Source organism: Glycine max, chromosome 8 (assembly GCF_000004515.6).
Source record: "Glycine max cultivar Williams 82 chromosome 8, Glycine_max_v4.0, whole genome shotgun sequence".
Taxonomy (NCBI): Eukaryota; Viridiplantae; Streptophyta; class Magnoliopsida; order Fabales; family Fabaceae; genus Glycine; species Glycine max.
The window spans coordinates 46,575,238-46,587,259 of record NC_038244.2 but is presented as its reverse complement, the minus strand read 5'-3'; the positions used below and the strand labels follow the sequence as shown (position 1 = coordinate 46,587,259).

The 12,022-nt window shown below is 34.0% G+C and overlaps 2 protein-coding genes across 2 annotated transcripts; one reads left to right on the top strand and one right to left on the bottom strand.

Annotated features, from left to right (window-relative positions):
• The first annotated feature begins 701 nt into the window (after positions 1 to 701).
• Positions 702 to 1,883, top strand: NAC15 (NAC domain-containing protein). Its single transcript, NM_001251701.2, has 3 exons — positions 702 to 997; positions 1,075 to 1,334; positions 1,432 to 1,883. The coding sequence occupies exons 1-3, from the start codon at positions 817 to 819 to the stop codon at positions 1,663 to 1,665; spliced, it is 675 nt and encodes a 224-aa protein (NP_001238630.2). The 5' UTR covers positions 702 to 816; the 3' UTR covers positions 1,666 to 1,883.
• Positions 1,884 to 8,643: 6,760 nt separating this feature from the next.
• On the bottom strand, positions 8,644 to 11,104 carry LOC100499971 (LITAF-like zinc ribbon domain-containing protein). Its single transcript, NM_001248063.2, has 3 exons — positions 10,791 to 11,104; positions 9,122 to 9,248; positions 8,644 to 9,039 (listed from the first exon to the last, which is right to left on the bottom strand). The coding sequence occupies exons 1-3, from the start codon at positions 10,994 to 10,996 to the stop codon at positions 8,956 to 8,958; spliced, it is 417 nt and encodes a 138-aa protein (NP_001234992.2). The 5' UTR covers positions 10,997 to 11,104; the 3' UTR covers positions 8,644 to 8,955.
• Positions 11,105 to 12,022: the final 918 nt, after the last annotated feature.

Here is a 12,022-nt window from a genome sequence, read left to right as displayed (position 1 = left end):
ATGTAGAAGCTAACAGAAGAGAGAGAGAGAGAGAGAGAGAGGGGAAGGGGTAAGTAAAGGTAATACCGACAGAAAGGGGTGTGTCTGAAGAAGTTACGTTAGGAGCACCAAAACGAAACGGCAGAGGAGAGACTAGTGGTTGGGTAAGGGTTGAGTTTCCGTACAAATTAACTGTTGCTTCTTTTAAGGGGCCAGGGTGCGTTGCGTTGCAAAATCTGATAGTATTCATCTCATTTCATTTGTTCCCCGTTAAGGGAGAGACAGGGTTACTTGTGTACTTTCACTCACTCACTCACTCACTCACTCTCCAGCTGTATCCAATCACATAAGCTGACTTCATGCACTTCTCTCGCCTCATTTTTATTTTAACTAACAAAAATCCTTACTTTTTTTACATTTCATAAAACATACTCTACTTTTCTTTCTTTTTGTTTTGTTCAAGGAAGGAACACTGTGACAGTAGAAGCAAGCAAGAATTGGAATTGGAATTGGAATTGGAATGAATTCTCCTCCTCCTCCAAGACCAAGAGTGGAGAGGTCGAGCGGAACTAGGCTAGCAGCAGTTTCCACACAAGCCAAAACCAAAACCAAAACCAAAACCAAAATAAAAACTGTAGTTGTCAAAGTAAAAGAAAGGTTGAGTCTAGTTTACGCCAAATGTGTCTTCTTATTCTTCTCCTTCTTGTCAGACCCATTACTATAAAAGAAGCCACACTGCATCCTTCTCCATACCCTTTTACTTTCTTTATCCAATAATAATAACTCCATTTTCCCTCTGTCTTCCCCCCCTCCTCTACACAAAAATATATTATTAGCATGGAGAAGGTGAATTTTGTGAAGAATGGAGAGCTTAGATTGCCTCCGGGGTTCCGTTTCCACCCGACTGATGAGGAGCTGGTTCTGCAATACTTGAAGCGCAAGGTCTTCTCCTGCCCTTTGCCAGCCTCTATCATTCCTGAGCTTCATGTTTGCAAGTCTGATCCTTGGGATTTGCCAGGTTCCTTTCTATTTTCCATTCACACCCATCATCCCCTTTCTCTTTCTCTAATTTCAATTCCATGCCCCCATTTTTAGGTGATTTGGAGCAAGAGAGATACTTCTTTAGCACCAAAGTGGCCAAATATCCCAACGGAAATCGCTCCAACAGAGCCACAAATTCGGGTTATTGGAAGGCAACTGGCTTGGACAAACAAATTGTTACTTCAAAAGGCAACAACCAAGTTGTCGGAATGAAGAAGACACTTGTTTTCTACAGAGGCAAGCCTCCTAATGGATCCAGAACTGATTGGATCATGCACGAGTATCGCCTCATCCTTAACGCCTCTCAGTCTCAGGTTAGGCCAAACAAACTAATTACTAATATTTACTTATCTGCATGCATACATTAACATTACTCATAGTTTAGAATCTTTGTGTTGTGTGTTTGTGCAGAGCCATGTTGTTCCCATGGAAAATTGGGTTCTGTGTCGCATATTTTTGAAGAGGAGAATTGGTGCTAAAAATGGGGAGGAGAGCAACTCTAAGGTGGTTTTCTATGACTTCCTAGCGCAGAACAAGACCGATTCCTCCTCATCGGTCGCCAGTGGAATTACACATGAATCAGATGAACATGAAGAGAGCAGTAGCTCCAACACCTTCCCTTATACTATTAGAAGAAAACCTTAACAACCTTCCTTAAAAATTTAAGTTCATTATCTAGTTGTTGTTTTTAATTGTCTTTCCCTTTCCCTGTAATTATCATCAATCACTTGTTGAAAGGAAGCATCCTCTTCCCAAATGAGACCGGCATTAAGGGTAGTCTGGAGAGTATGGTACTAATACTAGTAGTAGTGTGTAATACACTTCTCATTTCCCTTCAATTTAACCCCTTTTTTTCTAAGGCCCGTGCTTCTTCTTTTAGCTAAAAGCTACTCATTTTCAGTTTCAAAGGAGATGCTTTCACAGAGGAAAAGTAGAAAGCATCCATCGAAAGAAAATAATATCAAAATATATATTCTCAAAAATTAAAACACCGTTTTCAGGAGAATAAACATAATCTATGCGACATCACTAGTTACTTGCTCTTCTTCCTTTTGCAAAAGAAAAAGGGTGCCCAGCTCCTCAACGTTGATTCTTGCAGAATCTAATTTTCAAGATTTTATACAAAACTGTTATTTATGTATCTAATCTTAATCAACTACAACTAAACAACCAAATGTTTTGTTTTTCATTAGGGTTTGCAGACATTCAGGTCATATTTTCCACAACATTGTTTGGAATTGTCATTCTATTTTTGACTAAATAGCAGTAGACAGTAGTAGGCGGAGAAGTAGATGGGGTATGTTGGTCGAGGGAAACAAACAGGGTTAATTAATTTTTGAAACTAACCTATTGCAATGATAAATTTGTATATATACAGAGTATCATATTCATTCATAGTATGTTTTTACAAACAAATAAAACATATTTTTGATCCAAAAATTGATTAATGACCCCATCCCAGACTTCCATGAAGTACTAGGATTTTTTTTTCCACCTTCACAAGTATGCGTATCTTATCCATATCTCCTCTCTACTTCTAAGTCCGCTAGTTGATTTTTTTCAATTTTCCAAATCACCAATATTGACTTTATTAAGCATACAGTATGATAATTGCTTGTGCAACATATCACACTTTCCACTACTCAATCATTCACAATTACTTTTCTTTGTCAGGTCAGGTAACAATAACATATACGGAATGGAAATCGAGTTAACCTAACATTTCGCAATATTAAAAATTCAAAACAAGTGATTAAGTGCTTTGGCAGAATGACTTTTTTTTTATTATTTATTTATTGTCGAGGTTTCTCTATAGCATCCTGTACTAGTGTTTTAACACGTCTAATTTTGAACGATAGAACACATGAAAGCTACATTTCCTTCCCTCTTTGTAAAATTCGTCTACCTTATATGCATACAAGTGATACAACACTGTCGTACACGAGTGCCACTAGCCAGCTTGGAGTTGGCCAAACCTTGCACACTACAACTCATATCAACTTATCCAATTTGCACTTTTTTAAAAAATAAATAAACTAAAAGGAATAACTATGCATTTTGCGGATTAAACTAGCCGTGTTATCAACAACTCCAATTAACAAATGTATAGACACATAAAATTATAAAGTTTGTCTCTCAATTATTATATGCATTGATAAGATAAAAGTTTAATATATTTAACTGTATAAAACATCACTTTAAAGGCCACTTAGTCAGAGTATGTCAGGTCGAAAACAATGGATTCTAGGAAAGTAGGAACCGCATACATAAAACTTTAATATCGTCGAAGATAATCATATTTTCACTCTTTTTCACAACATTTAAAAAAGGAATGCTGATAAAAAAAAAATTTAAAAAAAGAATTCCATAAAAAAAAAGTATTTTTTTTACTAGAAATCTCAACTCATTTCATGGTTAATAATAGCATAAATACAATTGGAAACATGATAAAAAAAAAAAAAACATTCAAAACTAGCAGTGGACATAGCTACTCACGCAAGAGTGTGAGCAGCTACATTGGTTTGTCTCCTAGCAAACTTCACCCTGAAGTTAGGAAAAGATGATAAAAGATGCTTACAGAGTTACGGTCTCAAACTATGGCTTCAAGTTGAGAATGATCATTAGAAATGTCACTTACCTTATCTACCACCACCTTAAGTCTAATTCGAAAATCACATAAGACATTTTCAAGGAAATGATCCATTTCAAAGCCTTTAGGAGACCCATCGCCTCTGCCTCATTAACCTACATGATCTGGTAGACCATTCAACATTGCCAATAAAAAAGGCTTCTTTCTCGTCTCGAATAACAGTTCCCCATCTGGTACAAGGCTCACGATCATTCAACGAGGCATTCGCATTGCATTTGAAAAAACCTTGTGGAGGAGGCAACCACTCTTCTTGGTTCATGACTCTAATACTTGTTTTTGCTATCCTTAAAATTTGTTTTGCCACAAACCAATCCTTCTGCACCATTTTGGCTTTGGTCCCAATCTGAGTCCCAGATTAAATTCCAACAAACGGGCTAAGATCCAGAATTTTATTCATAATCAAGTTATAGACCGATGCTACAGAATACTTCCCAGACTTATTATGACTCTAAACCAGTTGGCAGTTGATCATTAGCAACTGAATCGAAGAGAGGGGTCTTCGTTATTCTACCAGTCTCAACTGAATTAAACATACCAAAAATAACCTGCCAGTTCTTCGAACCCCTTTTCATTGAAGACATACCATAGCTTTGTTGCCCTTCATACGTTATCCTGCCACTACCCACCTCCCAGATCCAAGGCTCATTCCAAATCTAAATGTTTGATCCATTGCTGCTAATAGTCCATCGATAGTCTTTTATTAACACAATGAAGGATTTCTAGATGTTAAGCCAGTTATAGGACGGGTTGTGGCCAACAATTGAGTCCAAAAAATCCCGTCTAGGCAAGTATCTAGCTTTGAAAATTCTTGATGTCATATCATTAGGCTCAGTCTTGAACTTCCAACCCTGGTTCCCTACATCTCTAAGTTGAATGCTTGAAGACTCTGAAAACCCATTCCACCTTTTTCATTTGAAACCGAAAGTTTATCCCAAGCCAACCACTTTATTCCTCTATTTTCCCTCCCGTGCGCTCCCCACCAGAATGAATTCATCATCTTCTCCAACTCATCACACAACGAAGAGGGGAGAAGATAGATACTCATACAATAAACCGAAATGGCTTGGAGGACACCTTAACCAACACTTCTCACCCAACAATAGACAAAAATTTAACTCTCCACGACTTCAACCTCTTCCACACTCGGTCTTTGATATGTTTAAATGTGGCCTTCCTGCTTGTACCCACCATGGATGGGATCCCAAGATACTTGCCAGTCCTCAGACCCTCCTTGATGGCATCCCTTTCTGCTTGCCTTACATTACAAGTAAAAAAGATTTCAGACTTCTGAACGTTGAGCTTTTGTATCGATGTTTTTCTGTAAATGCCAAGAATTTTTCTAATAGCTTCACCTTCTTGTGTAAAGGCTCTAAAAAATAAAAAGCAATCATTTGTGTATAACATATTAGTAATAGAAGGAGACTCCCTGCAAATTTTTACTCCATGAGCATCCTCCACCCTCTCAGCTTTTCTAATTAGAGCCGAAAATCCTTCTACACACAATATGAATAAATCAAGGAAGAGGGGATCCCCTTGGTGCAACCCCTTCCCTGGAGTAATGAGACCAACCTTACCATTGTTTACCAGAATCATATATTTGACCGAGCCAACACACATCATAATCCTTATGATTGTATGCATCATATGGAGTGATTGTATGCACAGTGTTACAAGTGTCAACTGCGAAAGACTGAGACTTGCATCATATGGATTTCCACAATTCATTTTTCCAAGGGAACTTGAGAAAGTGGTGTACATGAATCCGCCACTACTTCACCACACTTCTTCATGCACAACACATGTAATATTTAGCAATATGTTTTTATCTAATGCTTATTAAAAACCCATTGGTCAAGCAAAACAAGAGTATTTTTTTTTGTCTTATGTCACAAATTACAAATGTCCTTCAACTCATTAGATTAAAGATTAATTTAACTCGCTTGATATTTATATAAACATGCATTATGAGATCTTACTTTTGGGTTAGTAAAACGAGAGTATATTCTTTAAATATATAATTGTAAGTTTGATTTTGAAATTCATATGTATTTTTGAGGTTTAACTATATTTTTAAAAAAATAATCCTTATCTAATATTTGAGACTTCCCTTAAAAAAAATCTTTAAAATGTTTAAAAAATTGTTTCACTAACCCTATGTTTGGTTATGTCCCGAATCTACTTTTGCCAATATGTTCTCGTCAAAATGCTGAAACTAAACCGTACGAAATATATGCTGCTGCATGAAAAATACGAAACATTTGATTCCACTTATGTGATTGGTTAACGATTAAATAGAAATATAAAAGATAAGACACAGATTTGAGGAAAATCAAGGAAAACTGTTGATTCGAGCTTTCGTACTTTTGTGCATGGTATGTTTCGTACCATTAAGCATTTTTCAATGGCAAAAAGACGCAGATAAGCTTCAAGGTTAATGCGCGCTAGGGAAATTTGACGCCAAACAAATACAATATAACTCTGCACTGTTCTTCAAAAATCTCTATACTATCAACACTCTTTACTAACTAAATTTTTAAGGATTCGCAAAATTATCTACGGAACTCATCAAATAAAAAATGAGATTCACTATTTCACAAGTCCCAATAAATATACTACAAAGTGTGTTAGAAAAAGTTAAAAATATAGCATTAGTAACATTCTCTAATTCATTAAACTAGACACGTGAGTAAAAGTTGAGCTTTAGAATTTAATTTGTTGAATGAAAATATTGTGGCAATTAAGAATAGAGATGAATTAAAAAATAAAGAGACAAAAATGTAATTAAATTAAACTTTTAAAATGATTTAGTTGCCGACCGGAGTTTCTTGTGATGGTGGCTTAGATTCATCTAATAAGGCTGTTAGTGTTCTTCACGTCACCTTTTCTATTAAGTTTCATTTTCATGAAGAAAAAAATAAATAAAAGGATGAGAAAGGGCGACTTGTATGAATTGCTGACATAGAGCAGCACTTTTGTCAATCACGTGGGCAGGCTATTATCGTAGACCACACATCACCCACTCACTCCAAGCTAAACTTGGTAGGCTCACCTGATTAGGTCAATCACATTAAGAATGTAAGAGGCTCTGCTTTTCTATTTTTTTTCATAAAAAAAAAAATTGCCTTACAAAAAAGGGAATATGTGCATCCATCAATTTTGACCAGTTCCACAAACCAACTTTTTTTTTATTAGGGTTGCTCTTGCTTAGTAACGCTGCAACAAAGACTATAACAAAGACTGTTTTTTTTTTATTATTTCTTTTCCACTCATGATATAAGTTAATGAAATAAATCTAAATATATGGGCTACAATTTCCAAAACAGATCCAAGCTTCCACGAGTATCAAAGACAAATTGAATTTCATTCTCTATTGTAAGTTGACGGGCCATAAATTAAGGGGATTTTCTTTCTATACTGTTAGTACTTCTTTTAGATCCGATATTTTGAGTGAAAATCAATTTCATTTAACTTAAATTTGAACTACAGATTGAGAATCTGTCCGCTGCACCATTCACGCCATTTTCATTTTTTCTCATTTTCTTTTCTTCAATTCGTGATTCGTCTTCATTCTTTTCATCAAGCAGTGTGTGATCGTGGTTAGTATTCATTGTTGTTCCAAAATCACCACCGTGAGTTATGCTTTCTCTCCATTTTTTTTTCTGTATTGAATATACGAATTGAAAATCAGTATAATCCATACGGATTGACAATCCCTAAGAAATAAACAAAGACAAAAAAAAAACTTATCAGTGATGACGCAATATTACTCACGATGGCGGAGGAGAGAAAACTCGCGGAGGACAACAAGGAAATGCCGGAGGAGAAACTAGGGAGGAGCCATGGACAACAAACACACACCACGAACAATACCAACACCAACTTCGCGGAGGAGACCAATGGACGCGCCAAAAATTACAAATGAACAGTGTCTTATAGATTGTTAACCCATAGGCTATATGAAGAAAAGAGAAAAGAAAAGAACGAAGAAGTAAGAAAGGATAAAGTTAAAAAAATTTAAAATATGTTGGGTGTAGAAAAAATTTGATGTGTAAGGAGAATAATCCCTAAAGCCCTACAAAACCAAGGCCCAAAACACAAACGGAAATACTACCCCAAAGACACCTATATGGGTTATTCTTCCAACACCATTCAAATTTCTTCTACACCCAATATATTTTAAAAAATTATAACTTTATCCTTTTCTACTTTTTCATTTCTTTCTTTTTTATTTTCTTCGTGTAGTCTATACAGATTGACAATCCATAAGGTTAATCCGTATGAACTTATACAAATTGAAAATCCGTAAGAATACGGATTAACAATTCATATGGATCCATACGGATTAATTGAACCCATATGGATTAGCCACAAATATTAGTGAGATTTGTTAAGTGTACACGGGAATATTATCCGTTACCATAATAACTCATAATAAAATATACTTTTAAAACATCTACAAAATAAAATTTTAGAAAATACAATGATATGAAATGTCTTCAATATTATAAAAGTCAAGTAAAAGTCTTACATAAGAATTAGCCACAACCGACCTTTATTTTTGTTACAGTTTTTAATAACGTTTTAAACTTGAGATACCTCCAATTGCTGTGTTTGTTTCATTATACTGAATCATGGGGAGTTCTATATTGTTTCATTGCTGTAAATAACACAGTACTGAATCACGTTGAATATCTAATTTAATATTTATGCAGTTCATGGGGAACCCGAAACAGAAGTATTTGGAAAAAAGAATTGAAACAAAAGGAAGTGAAATAAAAGTCATCTATTATAGCCGACAAATATTCAAGAAAAAATCCTTTTTTTTCTTAATGATTATTTTTATATAAAAAAAAGCACCAAAACTCTAATGTAATTGTTCGTTATTTAATAGCTAAATAACTATAGTAAATGAACAAATGGAATATTTACAAATAAATTGCTTCTCGATATACAAAAGAACATGAACACTTGGATTTTTTCATAAAAAAGCCACTGCTTTATTAGAAATATGAGAGGAAGAATATCTCCTCATCATCAGACAACTCAATCCAATTATCAAGGCCAAAATAAAGCTAGCAGATTGTGGATGTATGCAATTCTCCTTAAAGTACAATATCTATTAACAAAACAAGAGTTTATTATAGTTATGCAACAAAACATGTATAAGTAGATAATTCTTATACATCAAATTCAAGAGCAGTAAGTTTGTCCCATGCACATGTCACAGCTAATTCTTAAACAATATAGAAAATGCAAAACCAAATGGCAGTAACAGAATTATCATCCTATCCAGACAATGCAAAGCTCTCCTGAGTCCAGTGTGGTGGATCCATCACAACACAGGGATCTGATTTCTCAAAATCAGCAACCTGCACATGAACATAACGATAAAGCAATTGAGTTGTAATTGGACATTTGGATCAATGCTATTCATATTGACGATGATACTACCTTTTCTTGACATTTAGGACAGTAGTGATATTTATGCCAAAGGCAATCCATTGAAGGGCAAAGAAAGCAAACTCCAAGCATCATTGGCATCAAGCATCCAACAAATGCTGCCAGACTGGGCTTTGATCTGTTTTTCGGGTCAAAGTATCAAACATCATAATGATGCAAAAAAATTCAAAATGGATGTAATCTCTAACTACTTACAATATTATGCTTAAATCTTAATCTAGGGAGTGAACAGAAGCAAGAAAAACTTTTAAAAATGACAAATTTACAGAATGTTAGTCGTGCTTGCAAGATAGTTCCTCGGTGTGTGTCTAAGTAATTGCAAGTCAACTCAAACTTGACTCAGCTGATTGTAGCCACTAGCCAGCCAGTTGAAACATCTAACGCAAAGTGAATTTATTTTTCTTGCCCGGCCTAAAGATGGAAGACCATCACCATGAGTTGCATCATCTCTAGGAGATGCTTTCTTGTTCCTTTTCAACAGCTAATTGACATAACGAATCACTTTAACCCATACACACACAACCAGCTAGTGCAAGATAAATAGTGAAACGGGATCAAAATTTGAACTTGTTAGCAATAGTTGAACAGATTAACAGAAGGTCAATAGCTGTGCTGTAAAAGGCTTTAACTAAGTTTTTAGTACCTATAATATATTCATTTTTTTTTTAATTCTATCTGTGTCCCTATTCAATATTTTTTTAGTTCCTCACCTTATCATTTCAACCTCTATGAAATTGTGACATTTTATAAGAATTTCTCTTATATGAAGAGTCTGTTCGATAGAGTAAAAAAAATGGAAAGAAAGTAAATTGAATTAAATAAAATGTAAAAGTATGAATCATTTTACTAGAATGACAGTAGGACGGGACGAGCACACGTAATAACTCTCATCACCTGTCCTGTTGATTCGCTTCATATTCACACTGGTATACATTGATTAAACGAGCGTCTACAAGTATCTATATATATTATTTACATAAAAAAAAATAATATGTATTTATACTAAAAATGAATTCATTCACGCTTGTAAATTTTTAAGCAATTTTTTGTTTGTTAAGTTAATTTTAGGACAACTTAATTTACATGTAATATATAATATATAATTAAGGACATTTAAATAATTTCAGATAGGTATATTCACCAACGAATACCTTGCTAGTTGCTACCCGCTCCCCATTAATATGTGATACAAAAAAAACCATTTACTTCATCCGTAAGCATCGAATAAGCCATCTTAATGCAATCCGTGATAGATTTAACTTTTTTGTTCATGGGAAGGAATTGAACCTACCAGAGGTTTACAACACAAGTCACAACTCAACACTGTTCAACCAACCAACTGATGAGCTAGACCCCTTGATAATAGATTTTACCTATGGATATTTGTGGGTACATTTTTTTTTTCCCTTCATTCCAAATCAAGCCTATTATGCAATCTCTTTTAAATACGCCATGACTAGGTCATAATCCCATGAAGCCACATACAAAATTAAAAAAAAAAAAAAAAGGGACGAAAACAAAATCATAACATAATGAGCAAAAAATTGTTTAACCCTAATAATAATAAGAAGAAGAAGAGCGATTTTGACTGGAAATTGAATCCGGTAAATTGTTATGAGATAAGATGGTTTGAATTGAAATTAAAGAGAATAAGCATAACCTGACGGTAGTGAGAGCGGTATGAGCGCAGTAAGGGCAGTTGAAAGGAGCAGGAGTGTCCCTGTAAATGGTTTGCTGGATGGGGATGCCCTTTGGATCTCCAAACACGGCGTTAGGAGGGATGATTCCCCTTTGGTATTCATTTTCTCCACCGTAATACACTGGCACTGGCACGCCCACCACCACCTTTTCCTCCTTTTTCTCCATTCTCTCTCTCTAAATCCTTTTTTCTTTCATTGATAATAAATACTACAGAAAAAGGCGATTATTCAATTCAAAACGCGTTTCTTCCCCCATACACACTGCCCGGCTCCCGCTAAACAAGAAAGTTTACATTATTGTCTTATTACTTAATCCAAAGGGTGTTTTCAAATTTGATTGGATGAATTTTTTTTCTTTTTATTTTGTTAGATTATCATCCAATTAGTTTGGTTTAAAATTATAATTTAACTATATATAATTTAAATTGGATTAATTATCCAATTTTAATCTTATTTTTATTTCTTTTGAAAAATATTAAATAAAAGATAAAATATATAATAAAAAATCAAATATTTCATTTACATGTCATTATATAATTAATAGCAATATATTTACGCATCTAAACTTAAGTATTTAATAAAAAATATCTTTAATTAAATATATTTTTAATAAATAGGTATATACAATAATTTTATAAATATATAAAAAAAAATTAGAAATACCAATGATATTATAAATTTATGAATAAAAAATATATACATGTGTACAAGTTTAATGGAATTGGGTTGAATCGATTTTTAAAATCAAATTCAAATATGATCCAATCCAATAAAAACATAATTTTTTAAATTTTTTGTCCATTTAGTTTTAAATTTTTTAGATAAATTTTTTTATTTCTCAATGAATGAAAAGCAGTAAGACTTGACACTTGACAGTTGCATTAGTAAGACAAAATTGAGACATGAAGCAGAAGGTAAGAATCGAGGCATGACAAAAAGGGAGTGACAAAAGGATAAAAAACTGGTTAGACCAACAACCAAATGAACCTATTTTAACCGATTTAAAGTCAATTTTACCGGTTTTGACCAGTTTAGATGCATCTCTGATCCATTAAGTTTAGATGCATCTCTATAGTAACAACTTTCACATTCCTTTAGTTTTTAAAAAACACACATGAGAATAACGTGCTTATAGAAACTAATAAATCACAAACTTAAAATCACAATTTGCACATAGGAAAAAAATTGTCGC

Bases quoted from the DNA above. Each gene is read 5' to 3' on its own strand.
- NAC15 (NM_001251701.2), top strand. From the start codon at position 817: ATGGAGAAGGTGAATTTTGTGAAGAATGGAGAGCTTAGATTGCCTCCG. The intron at 998-1,074 runs GTTCCTTTCTAT...CCCCATTTTTAG, and splicing joins TGATCCTTGGGATTTGCCAG to GTGATTTGGAGCAAGAGAGA. The intron at 1,335-1,431 runs GTTAGGCCAAAC...GTGTTTGTGCAG, and splicing joins TTAACGCCTCTCAGTCTCAG to AGCCATGTTGTTCCCATGGA.
- LOC100499971 (NM_001248063.2), bottom strand. From the start codon at position 10,996: ATGGAGAAAAAGGAGGAAAAGGTGGTGGTGGGCGTGCCAGTGCCAGTG. The intron at 9,249-10,790 runs GTTATGCTTATT...CCCGAAAAACAG, and splicing joins ACCGCTCTCACTACCGTCAG to ATCAAAGCCCAGTCTGGCAG. The intron at 9,040-9,121 runs GTAGTATCATCG...GTTCATGTGCAG, and splicing joins GTCCTAAATGTCAAGAAAAG to GTTGCTGATTTTGAGAAATC.